This window comes from Lithobates pipiens, unplaced genomic scaffold (assembly GCF_037356315.1).
Source record: "Lithobates pipiens isolate NorthernLeopardFrog02 unplaced genomic scaffold, aLitPip1_a1.2 Scaffold_18, whole genome shotgun sequence".
Classification (NCBI taxonomy): domain Eukaryota; kingdom Metazoa; phylum Chordata; class Amphibia; order Anura; family Ranidae; genus Lithobates; species Lithobates pipiens.
In genome coordinates this window covers 628,682,775-628,703,451 of record NW_027507758.1, presented here as the reverse complement: position 1 = coordinate 628,703,451, position 20,677 = coordinate 628,682,775, and the positions used below count along the sequence as shown (strand labels likewise).

Genomic DNA, 20,677 nt, shown 5'->3' with positions numbered 1-20,677 from the left:
CACTCAGCATCCTGGGTAAAGGGGTCAACTCTCCAACGTAAATAACAGTCACTTCCTGTAAATAGTTCAATGCTTGAAAGCCAAAAATCATTTAAGTTCACTTTCAGTATTTGGCCGCTAGATAGCGCCAAACACTAAGCTATAGAACCGTCCATAGACGTTCATTGTAATTCTAATACACATCAGAAGACAAGGATACCAGCGCTACATAACAGACTGTAATGCCCATTTTATTTGCTTTCAACACATCAACTTCAGGGACAACATGTTTACCTGCTTCCTAATATCATAGCTCCCAACAGTCCCTGATTTAGAACAAAGTTCCTCCTCCTCACTTGTCCCTCATTCTGGTCTTATCTATATAGTTGTATATAAAATGCACTATTTATCTCCCAGTGCTAAACCTTTCATTAAATTTTTAAATTGCTGTATTTGTAAATTTCAAAAGCCAATATAAAGAAATTATAGTGGTAAAAAAAGCACTTGTGGGTTTAAAGCGGTTCTGCACCTAAAAAAAAAATATTAAAAGCCAGCAGCTACTAATATTGCAGTTGCTGACTTTTATTAAATTGACACTTACCTGTCCCAGGGTCCAGCGATCGCTCGTGTCTCTGCTGCCCCCGCCGCCATCCTCTGTCAGGGAATCGGGAAGTGAAGCGCTGCGGCTTCACTGCCCGGTTCCCTACTGCCCATGCGCGAGTCGCGCTGCACGTCTCTTCTGGTCCCCGCTGTGTCCTGGGAACTGTGTGTTTCCCAGAACACAACGGGGGGCGGGGCATCTGCGGCGGTCTGTCCCGGACGTGGGTGCAGATACCTGGATTATCCAGGTAACTGCACCCCCCTCCCCCCTGAAAGGTGCCAACTGTGGCACCGGGGGGGGGGGGGGGAGGGATCAGATTAGCGGAACTTCCACTTTAGGGTGGAGAACCGCTTTAACTAATAATTATTTTTATAACTTGCGTTTAAGGGGGCGTGGTGAAGGTGTGTGTCCTACACCTACATATTTTTGCTAATAGGTGTCCCTTGTTTTCATCTCAGAAAGTTGGGAGGTGTGTAATATATTCCACCCGCTTCCAGATGCCATTATAATGAGATAATCAATGTTATTAATTTCACCTATCAGTGGTCAGAATGTTATGGCTGATCGGTGTAGGGTACATACACACACAGCACAAGGACGTGTTCACAGTACATTATGTTTTTCAAGCTGCAGTTCCTCTGATCTCCACAAGGTGGTGATCTAATTTCTACCCAGATAGGAAGTCTCTATGGATGACAGACAGGAAGTGATGTCAGTTACAGACAGGAAGATCCGGGTGAGAGGTGAGTCGGGAGGAAGTAGAGAGAAGACGTTGCTGGAAGTGGCAGTAGAGGAGGTAATAAGATCTTATTTTCTATTTACACCCAGTAACCCCCCGTCATGTCCGTCCTCTTCCTCCATAGTCACTGTGATGTCTTTTATCTCCAGTAGATGATGCTACACACATATATAGTGTGGAAACCTAGATTAACCCCTTCAGGGGCACAACATTTACTCATGTACAGGGCCGGAACATTCTTTTGGAGATAAATTCTAGTAATATGGTCCTCTAAACAAACAGCACTGACAATAAATAAACAAGACAATGACCATCCTGACCATACATGGCCTACAAAGGACAATTATTACACTACACAGGCAGCCAATGGGCAATCATTACAATATGCAGCCAACACAATGATGGGGTGCAGGGGTCAGGAGTATGAAGTATAGAGCCCCTTACATTGCGGGGAGGAAGAAAACATTCCCCAGTCGTCCATGAAGAATATGTTCCATCATTGGTGCCAGAGGGAGAAAATACTGAGGGAAGTTGAGGAGCTGAGAGGCTGTGAGGGTTTAGTAAAACTGAAAGACTTTAGGGGCCTCTGAAGGGGTAATGTAGCTGAAGGACTCTGGGACCCTTGAGGGGGTAGTCCAGCTGCAGAGTGGGAACCTTGAGGGGGTAGTCAGGCTGGATGACTTTGAGGGAATAGGGGACTGGAGAGCTCAGGGGGCTCTGAGGGACATAAGTGGGTCTGTGATGGCCCTCCCAGCCCACTTTCAGACCTTCCGGAACTGACAACCTTAACCATCTTATTGTCTCAGTGGTCATGTGATTTTTTTTTTTCTGGAATATCAGGTAAGATGAAGAAGGACATTACTTCACTCGTTGATGAGCACTTGTTCTTAGAGGAGTTTGGTTTCAGGTGCAAACCAGTTCAGAAAGAAAGCAAACCCAACAGAGTAAAGAGGAATATCTGATCCTGCAGACCAAGAGGGTTCCCGGTCCTCCAAGATGTAACAAAAACTACACAGTCCAGACTAAATGTGTTCCCATGGGGGACAATAGTTTATTTCTTAAATGTACAGCAACCCTCTTATTACCCCCTCACATCTACATTAGGAGTCGATCGATTATCAATGTGGCTGATATTCACTTTTTTTGAAGAATCGGTATCGCTAACATACTTCCCGATATTAACAATATTTCTTCTAGGGATTGTACCGGAGTGATGCATTAAGCTATGGGTAACCCAGTACCGTTCTTTAGCGTGGACGGTCAGCTTCATTGTAATAACAACCGATGTCGCTAAGCAGCCACTCAGCTGTTATTACAAGCAGCGGGCGGAGACCCCCCTCTTCCTGCCACTCCGCCCAGGTCTCCCGTCCCACCGGCTGGCCGGAGACCCGAACAAAGCTGGAATCGGCACTGTTCAGGTCTCGGATCTAGTAACCTGAAAGCGATGTCATGATATCACTTCCCGAATACTGGCATCCTAAAGGCACCAGTTTTAAAAAATAGAAAGTATTCAAAACGCCAATCTTGGCGTTTTGAATACTTTCAAGTGCAAAGGAGGGATTTGGGGTTTTATAGACCCCCCCCCCCAATTTCTCCATAAAGAGTACCTGTCACTTAGGGGTGCACCGAATGGGTTTTTTGGTGCCGAAACCAAAAATGAAAAATACACTAGGCCGAAAACCGATACCGACAATGACTGTATACGTTTTTATATGACACATTGCTAATAGTATTAGCAAAATTTCCATGCAGTGTACCTCTAGCAGATATGACGCAGGAGATGGTCAGAGACTGCAGACATGGTACAGGAGATGGTCAGAGTCAGAAGGATCCCAATAAGCTTTGATTATACTACTGCAGCGCTTTCATGTGCAGTTAAAAAAAAAAAAAAAAGAAGCAGAGTGCTGCATTTTTATGTGCCGCAAATGCACATGAAAATTTACAAACATGACTTTAGCCGGAACCACATGAGTGTAGTACGTTCTTTTCCCTGTCACATTTTCTATGTATGTTTTTAGGTTTTTAGATGTGCTAAAGTATGCATATTTTATGAAGGCGAGGTGGTATGCAGGAGTTTGATGCACTTTCATGAAAACATTTACTTTTACATGGCATGCTGGGAGTTGTAGTGCTACCTTAAACTTGTTGCTCCTCTTCCAGTCAGGGCATGCTGAGACCTGTAGCCTTCTCCACCATCACCTCTCCTGGAAGTCCCCGAGGTCCCAGATCTGGAGTTTGTAGAACTCCTTGCTCTCCTCGGTGACGGGCTCCCCTCTGGTCCTGTCCTCTGCCGCCTTCTTCCCGCCCACGTTCTTTTTTCCCTTCTCCTTGGACGGCGTCACACCATAATACCTTACGCCACCACTTCACCATCTACAGCGTCCCATTGCTAGGAAACCACGGGGGAGGAGCCGCAGCCAGACACTGAAGCTGCGATGGTAGATTGGGCAGGCTGAGGACAGGGTTTTTCTGAGCAGGGAGGGAAGCTGGCGTTCCTATGATGAAGCAGGCGACGGTCCGCCCCTGGGTGGGTGTGCCACACTAGTGCCCCTGCTAACACAAGGAGAGCAGGAAAGAGAGACACTCCCACAATGGGCGGCACCCGGGGCAGACCACTCCCCCCTTTTCGGTATCGGCTTTTTTTGTCATTCGGCCGATAATTTTCGGCAGGCGAAATTTCGGTGCACCACTACTGCCACTGCCTATTATTGTCAAGAACTGGAACAAAGCAGCGCCTTCTAAGTGTAGCAGTTAAGACATTTCATGAATTCAAATCATAAACACTCACAAACCAGCGATATAAAACCCACATAGATATCGGTGTCATCCGCGCCTTCCCGGGAACTGCCTGGTGTTGCTGGCTGGAATGTCCGTGTGTCCGTCCTTTATCCGGTCACATTGGTGGAGCCCAGCGGTCCTGGAAAGCTGGGACAGGGATTGGCGATGCACAGGAACATGGCAGGGTGTCGTCACTTCCGGGCACAGGGTCAGCGGGGAGGAGCGTGTGTTCGGAGCATGCGTGCTCCTTCCTCAGGCTCTGCTGGGGGGCCATCTTTGAAGAGGGTTTTTTATATATACGCATAGACTAAGTACTAAGTGACTGGCTAAATGGGTAACCATGGGAACATGTAAACATTGAGGCAAATTACAATTCCACCAGCTGAACATACTATTTTGACACTCTTAAACAATTTCACGTGATTATGACTAAAATTACCAATAAACTGAAAGGTGAAATTAATAGGTTTAGAAAATTATTATTTAAAATTATACTTTTAAAAAATTAAAAAATTAATAAGCTTAAACGAATAGACTAAATACTTATCTACATCGACATATTTGGCAGAACAACCCCTACGCCTCCCATTTAGTATTCTATGGACTTGATATCGATGACGTTGTCATTATTTGGGATGGGCCAGATACTCTAATCTCTGGATTTCTACAACATTGCAACACCAACACTATGGGCTTGTCATTCACTGCAGTATCTGATGACAATAAGCTTGCGTTTTTGGATCTAGAATTGTTCCATCATGACAACAGTATTTGTGCTCAGAATTTCACAAAACCCACCTCCGGCAACTCCTATTTGCACTATAGGAATTGTCACCATCCACGTTGAGGGTGAACAACATCCCGAAGAGCCAGTTCTGCCGTCTTAAGCATAACGCTACTCGTACACAGGACTACAATACCCATGGTCAGATACTCAAGACCAAATTTAACCACTTGCCGACTGCCGCACGACGATATACGTCGGCAGAATGGCACGGGCAGGCATATGGGCGTATATATAAGTCCCTGCCTGCCCGCGGGTGGGGGGCCCGATCGGGCCCCCCCCGGTGCCTGCGGCGGTCGGCATTCCTTCGAGAGCGATCCGGGATGAGGGGGCGGCCATTCATTCATGGCCACCCCCTCGCGATCGCTCTCGACGAATGGAAATCCCCCGTGACATCACTTCCTCTCCTGTAATGTAAACACAGGAGAGGAAGTGATGTATTCTCTCCTCCGTGTCGGTATTTTTCGTTCCGACACGGAGGAGAGCGGATCGGTGAGTTGCACCAACACTCTACACACACAGTAGAACATGCCAGGCACACTCACACCCCCCCTTTACCCCCCGATCACCCCCCCAATTACCCCTGCCCCCCAGTCACAGTGACACCAATGTCATTTTTTTTTTTTTTTTTTTTTTTTTTTTTTGCATTGGTGACATTTGTGACTGTAATAACTGTTAGGGCAGTTAGGGTTAGCCCCCTTTAGTTCTAATGTACCCCCCTAACCCCCCCAATAAAGGTTTAACCCCGTGATCACCCCCCGTCGCCAGTGTCACTAAGGCTGGGTTCACATTGCAGCGGTTTGAGAACGGATGTGATTCGCACCGCACTGCAGTGCAAATCACATCCGATCTCTGTGCGATTCGAGTTCAGCCATTCGCCGCACCCGCCGCAAATTCGCACGGGACCCTTTTTTTGGCCCGCAGCAGAATCGGATCGCATGGGTGTTCACACCATGCGATCCGAGTTTGCAGATCGCACTGCGATATGCGAACTGATCTGGGGGTGTCAGTAACATTTCACTGACACTCCCAGCAGTTCGCATAGGGCAGTGTGAACTGCCGCCGGGAGGCATGCGATGCGGGAACCCGCCGCGCATTCGTGGCGTTCCCGCATCGCTCCAGTGTGAACCCAGCCTAATAAGCGATCGTTTTTCTGATCGCTGTATTAGTGTCACAGGTGACGCTAGTTAGGCAGGTAGGTATTTAGGTTCGCCGCAGCTTTTTATAGCGCCAGGGACCCCCATATACTACCGCATAAAGCCCCCTGATTGCCCCCTAGTTAACCCTTTCACCAGTGATCACCATATAACTGTTACAGGTGACGCTGGTTGGTTAGTTATTTTTTTATAGTTTCAGGGCACCCGCCATTTATTACCTAGTCTCACTAGTGTACCCCTAAATTTAGGGGTGTCTACTTTCCAAAATGGGGTCATTTGGGGGGGGTTTGTGCCATCTTGGCATTTTATGGCCTTCAAAACTGTAACGCCCTTAGAAAGCCTGAAGGCGGTGCTTGGTTTTCGGGGCCCCGTACGCGGCTAGGCTCCCAAAAAGTCCCACATATGTGGTATCCCCGTACTCAGGAGAAGCAGCAGAATTTATTTTGGGGTGTCATTTCACATATGCCCATGGCATGCGTGAGCAATATATCATTTAGTGACAACTTTGTGAAAAAAAAAAAAAAAAAAAAAAAGTTTGTAATTTTCCCGCAACTTGTGGCAAAATATAAAATATTCCATGGACTCAACATGCCTCTCAGCAAATAGCTTGGGGTGTCTACTTTCTAAAATGGGGTCATTTGTGGGGGTTTTGTGCCATCTTGGCATTTTATGGCCTTCAAAACTGTAATAGGTAGTGAGAAGTGAACTCAAAAATTTACGCCCTTAGAAAGCCTGAAGGCGGTGCTTGGTTTTCGGGGCCCCGTACGCGGCTAGGCTCCTAAAAAGTCCCACATATGTGGTATCCCCGTACTCAGGAGAAGCAGCAGAATTTATTTTGGGGTGTCATTTCACATATGCCCATGGCATGTGTGAGCAATATATCATTTAGTGACAACTTTGTGAAAAAAAAAAAAAAAAAGTTTGTAATTTTCCCGCAACTTGTGGCAAAATATAAAATATTCCATGAACTCAACATGCCTCTCAGCAAATAGCTTGGGGTGTCTACTTTCTAAAATGGGGTCATTTGTGGGGGTTTTGTGCCATCTTGGCATTTTATGGCCTTCAAAACTGTAATAGGTAGTGAGAAGTGAACTCAAAAATTTACGCCCTTAGAAAGCCTGAAGGCGGTGCTTGGTTTTCGGGGCCCCGTACGCGGCTAGGCTCCCAAAAAGTCCCACATATGTGGTATCCCCGTACTCAGGAGAAGCAGCAGAATTTATTTTGGGGTGTCATTTCACATACGCCCATAGCATGTGTGAGCAATATATCATTTAGTGACAACTTTGTGTAAAAAAAAAAAAAAAAAATTTTTTTTTGTCATTATTCAATCGCTTGAGGCAAAAAAATAAAATATTCAATGGGCTCAACATGCCTCTTATCAATTTCCTTAGGGGGTCTACTTTCCAAAATGGGGTCATTTGGGGGGGTTTTGTACTGCCCTGCCATTTTAGCACCTCAAGAAATGAGATAGGCAGTCGTAAACTAAAAGCTGCGTAAATTCCAGAAAACGTACCTTAGTTTGTAGATGTGACAACTTTTGCGCAAACCAATAAATATACAATTATTGACTTTTTTTTTACCAAAGACATGTGGCTGAATACATTTTGGCCTAAATGTATGACTAAAATTGAGTTTATTGGATTTTTCTAATAACAAAAAGTAGAAAATATCATTTTTTTTCAAAATTTGCGGTCTTTTTACGTTTATATCGCAAAAAATAAAAATCGCAGAGGCAATCAAATACCATCAAAAGAAAGCTCTATTTGTGGGAAGAAAAGGACGCAAATTTTGTTTGGGTACAACATTGCATGACCGCGCAATTACCAGTTAAAGCAGCGCAGTGCCAAAGTGTAAAAAGACCTCTGGTCATTTACCAGCAAAATGGTCCGGTCTGAAAGTGGTTAAAGAAAAAGTCTACATCGAGGATATTGTTGAAGAATCTTTTCAACACTATCTTCATATAGATGTAAAAAGTGACAGGCTAAAACAGAGCATAGTATGCAACCAGTGTGGTTTGTCACACAGTTCCATACAAGTCAAATAGCTCTCAGTAAAATATAACCATCACTACCGATCACTAGTGCTTCCCTGACATTCTTTAACATCAAGGGAATGTATCAGTGCAAAAACCCCTATGTCTCCCGTGTAAACACGTGACACATAGACAACAAGATTTCACATGTAAAGGAGAGCAGTACACCATACCGGATTTCTTTACATACTCATCTGATTACGTTGTATACCTCTTGATGTGTCCATGCGGCCTACTCTATGTAGACAGCACCATCCATACTCTCCAAAAAAAGTTGGATGAACGCCGTAACTTTGTTGAGAAGGGTGTGGATAAATATAGAGTCTCGAGGCACTTAAAAGAGTTTCACAAGCTGTCATCTTTAGGGCTTTGCGTTTGGGTCATAGAGGCCAAATCCAACCACTTTCCCGAAGCAGTACCCTATAAACGGCTATGTGAGAGGGAAAATTACTGGATTTATACTTTGGATAGTCTATCGCCTGGGGGCCTTAATGAGGGCATTGAAATGAATATTCTACTATGACCAGATCTGTCCTCGTTGGTCCATGTTGAGTGTGTGTGTACGTATGCACTTATGTACGTCTTGTGTGTGTATGTACCGTATATGTACACACATATGCATAGATAGATAGGATGTTCACATTCATTATAGACCCCAGATCTCTCCATAAAGAGGACCTGTCACCTCCTATTACTGTCACATTGGATGTTTACATTCATTTTCATGTTTACCACCCCCTCCCTTTAGAATGTAAGCTCTACGAGCAGGGCCCTCCTGTACCTTTTGTATTGTACTGTAATTGTGTTGTCCCACCCTATACATTGTAAAGCGCTGCGTAAACTGTTGGTGCTATATAAATCGTGAATAATAATAATTATAGACCCCAGATCTCTCCATAAAGAGGTCCTGTCACCACCTATTACTGTCACATGTGATGTTTACATTCATTATAGACCCCAGATCTCTCCATAAAGAGGACCAGTCATCTCCTATTACTGTCACATGGGATGTTTACATTCATTATAGACCCCAGATCTCTCCATAAAGAGGACCTATCACATGGGATGTTTACATTCCTTATATACCCCAGATCTCTCCATAAAGAGGACCTGTCACTGTCTATTACTGTCTAATGGGATGTTTACATTCATTATAGACCCCAGATCTCTCCATAAAGAGGACCCGTCACCTCCTATTACTGTCACATGGGATGTTTGCATTCATTATAGACCCCATATCTCTCCATAAAGAGGACCTATTATTGTTCGACCAATTCCATCCAAACAATTCTTATTTTTATTTCCCAGAGTTATCTGTCTACAAGGGGACCTGTATAGATCAAATGATGGCACCAATGAGGATGGAGGAGGACCAGAGCCACATGACTGAGAAGATACTAAACCTCACCCTGGAGATCATCTACCTGCTGACTGGAGAGGTGAGGAGGATTCTGGGAGGTCACATGACATCACTCTTATCTCTATTAATAAAACACAGACCTGACCGGAGAGGTGAGGAGGATTCTGGGATTCTGACATGATATTCCTATTGGTTCCTCAATACAGAGATTTCCTCCTATGAAGTCAGGTGATCATATGACCATCACAGTGCCTCCATGTGACTCCCTAAAATCTGAGAGACACAACATGCAGAAGATTCTAGAAGTCACCAAGAAGATGATGGAGCTGCTGACAGGAGAGGTGAGCGGTGCTGGGAATTCTGGGACATTATCCAGTAACAGACAAGGGATGTGTCTGGATGGTGACTGTATCATTGTGTGTGTCAGGTTCCTATAAGGTGTCAGGATGTCACTGTCTATTACTCCATGGAGGAGTGTGAGTATTTAGAAGCACACAAGGATCTCTACAAGGACATCATGATGGACAATCAGCCGCCCCTCACATCACCGGTTAAAAGGAGACTTTATTGTAAAGGAGAGAGCAGTACGGAGGATCCACCTAGATCCCCCATCATCTGATAAACACATAGAAACAATGTATTCAGTCAGTGTGTGTGTTTCCTACAGATGGATCCAGTAATGGGAACCCACCAGAGAGATGTCCCCGTCCTCTGTATTCCCGGGATTCCACACAGGAAGATCACAACTATCCAAAACATTATTAGGTAGAAGAATAACACTTATTGGTAGTTAAAGGAGAAGAACAGCCAAAGCTTGTTTGGCTGTGTTTCTCCTGTGGATCACAAAAGTGCAGTTCTTTCTGCACTACTGTTATGCCTCCTTACACATGATAGGATTTTCTGATGGAAAATGTTTGATAGGAGCTTGTTGTCGGACATTTTCCATCGGAATTTCCGTCACACAAAAGCTGGTTGAAAAAAAAATCGAGCTGGTTCTCAAATTTTCCAACAACAAAATCCTTTGTCGTAAATTCCGATCGTGTGTACACAATTCCGACGCACAAAGTGCCATGCATGCCTGCAATCAAGCAGAAAAGCAGCACTGGCTATTGAAGTTAATTTTTCTCGGCTCGTCATTCGTGTTGTACGTCACCGTGTTCTTGACGTTCGGAATTTCCAACCAACTTTGTGTGACCGTGTGTATGCAAGACAAGTTTGAGCCAACATCCATCGGAAAAAAAGCTTTTGTTGTCGGAAAATCGTATCGTGTGTAAAGGGCATTATACATTTTCAGCTGACAGCTGTATGAAGTCCGCTGTCAGCTGACATCATAGAGCCGGCCCAGGCAAGATCACGACAATGAAGTCGGAATCCACCCACGTGTCTGGACCGGCACCCGGCTCAGCCTCTCAGCAAGCTGCTGAGAGCCCAAGTCGGCCACTCGCGCCCTCTCCATAGCCCAGTGCTCCAGTGAATGCGGGGAGGAAGAGCAGAGTGCCGATGACTGACAGTCACCAGCTCTCTGCTCATGGATCTATGGGAACCGAGTGATAGGCGGCGTTCATTTGCTCGGGTGTCAGAGGCAGTGGGGACAGATACTTCATCCACCTAGGTAAGGATAATTCTTAAAAAAAAAAAAAATACATCTCTTTTAACCACATCAATACCGGGCACTTTCACCTCCATCCTTCCCAGACCAATTTTCAGCTTTCAGCGCTGTCACACTTTGAATGAGAATTGCGTGGTCATGTGACCCTGTACCCACATTTTTTCACACAAATAGAGCTTTTTTGGTGGTATTTAATCGCCACTGGGGTTTTTATTTTTTAAGCTACAAATAAAAAAAGACTGAATATTTTCAAAAAAATTCATTTTTCTTAGTTTCTGTTATAAAATTTAACAAATAAGTAATTTCTCTTGATAAATTTTGACCAAAAATTATGCTGCTACGTTTCTTTTTAAAAATAACCCAAATCAGTGCTTATTTGGTTTTGGCCACTGAAATTTGTATAGGGACAGGGGTATTAGTGGTGCCTGGTGTACTTTGTGGTGTGATCTGTAACAGCTCTCTATGTAAAATCATCCTCACACAGAGAGCTGTCATGGATCTGCAGATTCCTCCTCTCCCCCCCGCACACTGAGCTCGGTGGGGAGAACTGTCACTGTTTACATTGTGACGGCTGTGATTGGACACAGCCGTCAGGTGATTGGGAGGGCCAATCACAGTACCCATATCCTGATCTCTGCTCAGCTGGATCCTGTGATCAAAGTGATCACAGGATTGAGGCACAGTGCGCCTCCTGGCTGCGCTGCGAGCACTCGTTCTGAGGGACATTCCTTATAGTCCACTCAGAACGAAGAAAGGACCACAGAGGTGTTTATGTGCAGTGGCCGGGTGGGAGGTAGTTAAGACCTATACATAAGTATGTTTATTACAAATAATGTTTTATTATATATTCAGAGTGGAAACCTTGGGGATGATAATATTGTTCTTAAAGAAGAGGAGGATGAGGAGTATGGAGTGACGGAGGAGTTTTCAGAAGGACACAAGGATATGATGGAGCCACCTAATACCAGGAACCCACCAGAGAGATGTCCCCGTCCTCTGTATTCCCGGGATTCCACACAGGAAGGTCACACCATCCCTCACTTTTACAAGGTTGGTGGCATCTAGAACATGGACTAGTTGAAGTGATATGTTCATTTTTTAAATATGATGTCACAATATTAAAGCTTATGTATTACAGATTATCTCTTTTTTTTATTATTTTCTTGATTTAGAGTGGAGATCCAATCGATATAGAATTTGAGGTTAAAGCAGAAGGAGAAGAAACATATGTGAGGGATGATCAGCAGTCTATGGAGGAGGATGGAATAATAAGGCTAATTATAAAGGAGGACACTCCTACAGAGATCAGCACAGGTGGGTCATTAACACACTCTGTTGTACATTACATACTCCTGACCCCTGCACTATATACTCTATGGTGTACATTACATACTCCTGACCTCTGCACTATAAACTCTATGTTGTACATTACATAATTCTGACACTATATCGTCCTATCTGTTGTATTTTATACAATATGTTGTACATCACATAGGCCTGACTTCTGCTCTCTCCCCTCAACCCACTGCTATATATACACATAATATGTATTCTCTTTTGTTACACCCATTTCCTACCAGCTGGACATTTTATATCTGATGATTTGATTGGAGCACAGATTTTTACATCTTTATAATAATGTCATAAAAATGTAAAAAGATGGAGCGCTAGAAACGCAGCTAGTGCGATATGGAAATGGTTCCAAGGTCCAGGTTTGCCAGTAGGCAAAGTTAATTTACTGATGAGGCCACACCAGGGTTTAGGGGTTATAGTCTATATCAGTGTGGACAGCAAGCTGTAGAGAGCAGAAGTGCCTTGTGCTCCTGTAGTCCAGCTGGGCAGCGGTGGTGGTCAGCAGTTCCCGGCAGCTCCGAGGCTGAAGACGGTCACACAACAAGCACGTCAGCGGTGATGGACGGGAGGCGTGGTCGAGGTCGCATTCAGGGCATGCGTGCTCCTTCTTTAGGCATATGTTGATATGCCTGATGAAAGAGAATGCATGCTCCAAGAGCACGCCTCCCGACCATCACCGCTGTCCAGCTGGACTACAGGAGCCCAAGCTACTTATGTCATGCACACTATATCTCAACAAAATGTGAGTTGATCTTACTTTTATTAAACATTGAATTTTAACTGACTGCACTCATAATAATGTCATAACATCTTCCAACTGTGGAACCTAATATTGTTTAACCAGTTCCCGACCGACACACGCCGATGTACATCGGCAGAATGGCATGGGCAGGCATATTGGTGTACAGGTATGTCCATTTGTATATGCCGCCCTGCCATCGCATGCGCGCCGGCGTGCTTGTGTGCCGGTCGGGACACCCATGAGTACGGTCGCGGGTCCCGTGTCCCGTGGACTCGATCACCGTGGGCATACCCATGATCGTCTCGCGTGAAGGCTGAACAGGGAGATGCCTTTGTAAACAGCATTTCCCCGTTCTGCCTAGCAACAAGTGACGCTGATCTCTGCTCCATGTGATTGGAGCAGAGATCAGTGTTCACTAACACAAAGCCCAGCCCCTCACAGTTAGTAACACGCCCCTAGGAACACTTAACCCCTTCACTGCCAGTGTCATTTACACAGGAATCAGTGCATTTGTATAGCACTGATTGCTGTATAAATGACATCGGTCCCAAAAATGTGTCAAAAATGTCCGATGTTTCCGCCATAATGTCACAGTCACAATAAAAATCGCTGCCATTACTAGTAAAAAAAAAATATAAATAAAAATGCCATAAACCTTTCCCCTATTTTTTAAAAGCTATAACTTTTGCGCAAACCAATCAATAATCGCTTATTGGGATTTTTTTTTACCAAAAATATGTAGAAGAATACGTATCGGCCTAAACTGAGGAAAAAAATGTTTCTTTTTTTATATATTTTTGGGGGATATTTATTATAACGCAAAAAATAAAAATGCAGGGGTGATCAAATACCACCAAAAGAAAGCTCTATTTGTGGGAAAAAAAGGACGTCAATTTTCTTTCGGAGCCACGTCGCATGACTGCGCAATTGTCAGTTAAAGCGACGCAGTGGTGAATCGCAAAAAGTGGTCTGGTCTTAAGGCAGCAAAATGGTCCGGTCTGAAAGTGGTTAATATGAGTTTTTTTTTTGGAATTTTAATAGGGGAATCCTTTGGGGGTTTTTTTTTGGGGGGGGGGTAAGGAAAGGAGGGGAAAATGGAGAAATGGCAGATGGACTATCGAGAGGTAGTTGGAGTGCTCCGATGGGGTCGGCGGGAAGCACCTCCCTCCTGACGCAGCATGGAGTAACAACATGGTGGATGGAATTAGAAGAGAAAGTTCTTCTTTCTCTGTCTCTGTCATTAGGGATGAGCCGAACACCCCCCTGTTCGGTTCGCACCAGAACCTGCGAACAGACCTAAACTTCGTGTGAACTTTAGAACCCTATTAAAGTCTACGGGACTCGAACGTTCACAATCTAAAGTGCTAATTTTAAAGGGTAATATGCAAGTTACTGTCCTAAAAAGTGTTTGGGGACCTGGGTCCTGCCCCAGGGGACATGGATCAATGCAAAAAAAAGTTTTAAAAACGGCCGTTTTTTTCAGGAGCAGTGATTTTAATAATGATTAAAGTGAAACAATAAAAGTGTAATATTCCTTTAAATTTCGTAGCTGGGGGGTATCTATAGTATGCCTGTGAAGGGGCGCATGTTTCTGGTGCTTAGAACTGTTCCTGCACAAAGTGTCATTTGTGCAGGAAAAAAAGTCTTTTAAAATCACTTGCGGCTAAATTGTCGGCTCCCGTAATACAGAGAACATTCAATGAGTGTTCTCTGTATTAGCCGACAATTCATTCATTCATTGATAAAAAATAAAAAAAGCGCGGGGGTTCCCCTAAATTCAATTACCAGGCCCTTCAGGTCTGACATGGATATTAAGGCTAACCCCGTGTCAAATTTTAAAAAAAATTGACGTGGGGGTCCCCCTAAAAATCCATACCAGACCCTTTATCCAAGCATGCAACCTGGCAGGCCGCAGGAAAAGAGGGGGGGACGAGAGAGCGGCCCCCCTCCCTCCTGAACCGTACCAGCCCACATACCCTCAACATTGGGAGGATGCTTTGGGTGTCTGTGACCCCTCAAAGCACCTTGTCCCCATGTTGATGAGGACAAGGGCCTCATCCTCACAACCCTGGCCGGTGGTTGTGAGGGTCTGCGGGCGGGGGGCTTATCAGAATCTGGAAGCCCCCTTTAACAAAGGGACCCCCAGATCCCGCCCCCCCCCTGTTTGAAATGGTAAGATCATTCCATTAGATCAGACCATTTCACAAAGAAAGTGTAAAAATGGTTAAATAAGACAAACACACTTTTGAAAAATTCCTTTATTAAAAATAAATTTTTTTTTAAAAATATTCCAGCGGTGCTAATCCACTCTTGCTATCCAGCGATGGATCTCCGGGGTCCAGCGATGGATGATCATATCCAGCGACGGGGGATCTCTCAGTCCAGCGCTGTCCATACATCCTTCTTCTGTCTCCACTGCGGAGACACTGCGGGGATCCCAGCGCTGACGTTTCTTATATTAGGAGGGCGGGGCCACCCGTCACCTGACCCCGCCCCTCTGACGCTGGAGAGGGAAGCCAGGGGTTCCCCAGTGACGTGTGGGTGACCCCACCCCCTCTGATGTAACGCAGGTTTCCGCCCTCCTAATATAAGAAACGTCAGCGCTGGGATCTCCGCAGTGTCTCCGCACTGGAGACGGAAGACGGATGTATGGACAGCGCTGGACTGAGAGATCCCCCATCGCTGGATATGATCATCCATCGCTGGACCCCGGAGATTCGTCGCTGGATAGCAAGAGTGGATTAGCACCGCTGGAATCTTTTTTTTTATTTTTTTTATTTTTAATAAAGGAATTTTTCAAAAGTGTCTTTGTCTTATTTAACCATTTTTACACTTTCTTTGTGAAATGGTAGGGGTACTTTTGTACCCCCTTACCATTTCAAACAGGGGGGGCTGGGATCTGGGGGTCCCCTTGTTAAAGGGGGCTTCCAGATTCTGATAAGCCCCCCGCCCGCAGACCCTCACAACCACCGGCCAGGGTTGTGAGGATGAGGCCCTTGTCCTCATCAACATGGGGACAAGGTGCTTTGAGGGGTCACAGACCCCCAAAGCATCCTCCCAATGTTGAGGGTATGTGGCCTGGTACGGTTCAGGAGGGAGGGGGGCCGCTCTCTCGCCCCCCTCTTTTCTTGCGGCCTGCCAGGTTGCGTGCTCGGATAAAGGGTCTGGTATGGATTTTTAGGGGGACCCCCACGTCAATTTTTTTTTTTAAATTTGATGCGGGGTTCCCCTTAATATCCATATCAGACCTGAAGGGCCTGGTAATTGAATTTAGGGGAACCCCCACGCTTTTTTTTTATCAATGAATGAATGAATTGTCGGCTAATACAGAGCACACTCATTGAGTGTTCTCTGTATTACGGGGAGCCGACAATTTAGCCGCAAGTGATTTTAAAAGACTTTTTTTCCTGCACAAATGACACTTTGTGCAGGGACAGTTCTAAGCACCAGAAACATGCGTCCCTTCACAGGCATACTATAGATACCCCCCAGCTACGAAATTTAAAGGAATATTACACTTTTATTGTTTTACTTTAATCATTATTAAAATCACTGCTCCTGAAAAAAACGGCCGTTTTTAAAACTTTTTTTTGTATTGATCCATGTCCCCTGGGGCAGGACCCAGGTCCCCAAACACTTTTTAGGACAGTAACTTGCATATTACCCTTTAAAATTAGCACTTTAGATTTCTCCCATAGACTTTTATAGGGTGTTCCGGCTTTTCGAATTTGCCGCGAACAGCCCAAATTGTTCGCTGAACAGGCGAACAGGCAATGTTCGAGTAGAACATGAGTTCGACTCGAACTCGAAGCTCATCCCTATCTGTCATACAGGAGTGCATGGAATGTAACGAGTTATTACTATGTTCTTATTTTTATTTTTTCTGTTTGGCTGTATGTATAGAAATGAAATGTTATATACAGAAAGATTGTTCATTTTTTCTCCTGTTATAAAAGAAAAATAAAGAAATTATAAAAAAAAACTTTGGACCCTTAAACAGAAAGTGATGATGATGGAGGAGTCAATAACCCAATGATGGGGGTCTTCAGGATCAGTCCAGTCTTCATCTTGGTTGTTCTCCCCCCATCCTCACTCTCTGACCTCTGGTGGGGCTCAGCCCCGCTGTTATTCATGACTAAATCATGGACTAAATAAGGAAGTGCAGGACTTCTTGTGTTGGGAAGATGGCAATGAGTGATAGAGGGGGAGGGGACACTCGTCCTATAATCCCCTCATCACTGTCACTCCTATAAAAGACAGTTCTCGTTGTTTCCTCACTCTCTGACTAAGGTCCATGAATAAAGAAATGATCTGGTAGGAGATCAGAGGACCCATTTACTAGTTAATCTTTTTATTTCTATTTTAGTAGATGGACGGGAGATGAGGAAAACCTCAGAGGATTGTCTCACTTTGTCTCCAGACTGTAAAGTAGAAGATGAGGACATCACACAGTATAGTCCAGGAGAAAACCCGACTACCTCAAATGTCCATCCGGCACCACACAGTGTAGATGGACCATCGTATTCCTCTTATCCTGAGGAACCTCAGACTGTGAGGGACGGGGCCGTCCTTCCAACAGAGAAGAGGTTTTCCTGTCCTGAGTGCGGGAAGTGTTTTCATTTTAAATATGATCTTAATGTGCATAAAAGGACTCATACAGGTGAAAAGCCGTATTCTTGTCCTGAGTGTGGGAAATGTTTTTCACAGATGTCCAATCTTTATAAACATCAGCGATCTCATACGGGGGAGAAGCCATATTCCTGTCCTGAGTGTGGGAAATGTTTTTCACAGAAGTCACATCTTTATGGACATCAGAGGTCTCACTCGGGTGAGAAGCCATATCCCTGCCCTGAGTGCGGGAAATGTTTCCATTCTAGATCCAAACTGAATGTGCATAAGAGGTCTCACACCGGGGAGAAACCATATTCCTGTCCTGAGTGTGGGAAATGTTTCTCCCAGAATTCCAATCTTTACAAACATCTTAGATTGCATATGGGGCAAAAAATGTATTCATGTCTAGTGTGCGGAAAATGTTTTTCACAGAAGTTCAATCTTTACACACACCAGAGATCTCATACTGGGGAGAAGCCGTATTCCTGTCCTGAGTGCGGGAAATGTTTTTCACAGAAGTCCCATCTTCACAAACATCAGCGATCTCACACGGGGGAGAAGCCATATTCCTGTTCCGAGTGCGGGATGTGTTTTTCACAGAAGTCACATCTTTACAAACATCAGAGGTCTCACACGGGGGAGAAGCCGTATTCCTGTCCTGAGTGTGGGAAATGTTTTTCACAGAAGTCTGATCTTTACAGACATCAAAGATGCCACACAGGGGAGAAGCCACATGCCTGTGCTGAGTGCGGGAAATGTTTTTCACAGAAGTCCGATGTTTACAAACATCAGAGATCTCACATGAGGGAGAAGCTACTTTCCTGTCCTGAGTGAGGGAATTGCTCCTCACTGAAGTCCTGTCTTCCTGTACATCAGGGATCCCACACAACCCTCAAGGTGTATTAGTGCCTTGAGTGTGGGAAACGTCTTCTATATGAATGTTGCGGGACATCACAGCTCTCATGTGGGGAAGAAGCACACCCTGATATACACCTCAGATATACTCCATGGCTGATCTTCATCATGTAACAAACAGTTGATAAGGAGATCAGAGATCACCAAAGACATGGATGAAGTGTTGTACCGTGTTGGCCATTCATAGCAGTAGAAAAATAAAAATGGAGTCATTACCTTTCATTGGCTGAGTACATTATTGTGTAAGCTTTCACGAAAAGGCAGATGTAAAATTTTTTGAAATTAGTTAAATGAATGTGACCAATATTCGCCAAGCTATGATAAATATTGACCATATTTTGTTTGCTATATTGATTTCCTTATTTCCTTCCAGTAGCCATAATGCGGTATTGTTCTGTTTTTTGACTGAGATATTTCAGGAAAGATTTTTCATTATGGCCACTAGATGGAGCTGACCATCATAGGAAATCAAAGTGTGAAATAGAATATGGCTAGAATTTGTCACGGCTGGGGAAATGTTTGTCACATTTGTCCACCAATTTTTCAAGTTGATTCCTTAATTTCCTTCATCAGGCAAAAGGAATGAAATTACGGGGGGGGGGGGGGGGGGGAATGAAGAAATAAGAGAGTAGGTATGACACCAGGTGATCATGTGAAAAGAGCTATCTATTCACATCTGGGCAAATGTCAATCAGAGTAGGACAAATGCGGGGGAAGGGATGGATTCCATCACTGAGATAATAATTGCCGGTCAGAGACGATGGAAAATATTTACAAGGACAAGGTACAAGAAGAGTTCTGCATACAAGAAGACCAGTTAAAGAAAAATTTGTCTTGTAAAACCTGTGAAGATGTATTCAAATAGGATACATTTGTTTAGAATTCTGATGTGGTTTAACCATCGGGGGCATTGCTTCTGGTTCTGAGCAAGAGTTCACCTACCTGCTATAAATACTGTAGGTGTGACATTCGAAAAGGCCAAGACCTATTTCCGGCAAGGTTAGTTTTGGGTCAGGTTTAAATGTTACACCAGTAATGGAGGAGGCCAATGAGAAAACGGCAGACCAGGAACTGTTGATTGGGCAATGCCACCAAACATGAGATATATTGATCCGACAGAGGCACAATTTCTTCAGCACAGTGGGTAGTGATCTGGGAATATGGCGGCTAGTCTGTCTGGGGTGTAGTACCACTTGTGTAAGCCCTTGTACACACGATCGGAGATTCCGAAGGAATGTGTCCGATCGGAGCGTTTTGTCGGATATTCCGACTGTGTGTGGTTTGCATCGGACTGTTTCCGTTGGAATATCCGTCCGACCAAATTTTCCAAGTTGCCGGAAATATTTTCCGACAAAATGCTCCGATCGGACATACTCCGATCATGTGTAGAGAATTCTGATTGGACAAAGTGCCACGCATGCTCAAATTCCTACATCAAAGCCATTGGCTACTAGCCTGAACGTAGTCCCGTCGTAACGAAATAACGTCATCACGTTCTGAACGATCGGATTTTCCGACAACTTCGTCCGACCGTGTGTATGCAACAGTTTCGTACAAAATCCAACGGATTTGGTTGTCGGAATCTCCTATCGTGTGTACAAGGGCTTAGAGTTTCTGGAAGGAATCTCAATGAGAAAGACATTGAGAATTGTTGAGGCAATTGAGTAGCAAGGCAACATTGAGGTGGGGTGGCTGAGAATTGAAGGGCGAGTACCCAGGAAAGCATGGAAGCATTTTTTTGTGGAGAAGAATGGTGGGAGAGGAGACGATAAAGAGGTGATCCTCCCAAATGGAGAGATGGTGGGGTGTCCATGAGTTTTAAAAGTGGGAGGGAGGAGCCGTTAACCAATAAGAAACAATGCAGGGCCTATTGAGAGGCGATGTAATCTTGCTTGAGAGAGTCCGTGAGACTAGTCCATAATAGAAAGGCAAATGGAGTGAGCACCGCTCCTAGGTGCCTGCCTGGGTCCACAAACCTTGCAAGGATTAAGCACAGGAGTGTGAAACGTATCTGCTG

The 20,677-nt window shown here is 44.6% G+C and overlaps 1 protein-coding gene across 1 annotated transcript in view; it reads left to right on the top strand.

Annotated features, from left to right (window-relative positions):
* Nucleotides 1–1,211: 1,211 nt before the first annotated feature.
* The window catches only part of LOC143986874 (uncharacterized), a 259,820-nt gene continuing 240,354 nt past the window's right edge, over nt 1,212–20,677 (top strand). The window contains 6 exon segments of the mRNA XM_077485281.1: nt 1,212–1,376; nt 9,379–9,509; nt 9,637–9,771; nt 11,892–12,089; nt 12,212–12,353; nt 17,501–18,576. Of these exon segments, the coding sequence (XP_077341407.1) occupies nt 9,414–9,509; nt 9,637–9,771; nt 11,892–12,089; nt 12,212–12,353; nt 17,501–18,576 (1,647 nt within the window). The 5' untranslated portion in view covers nt 1,212–1,376; nt 9,379–9,413.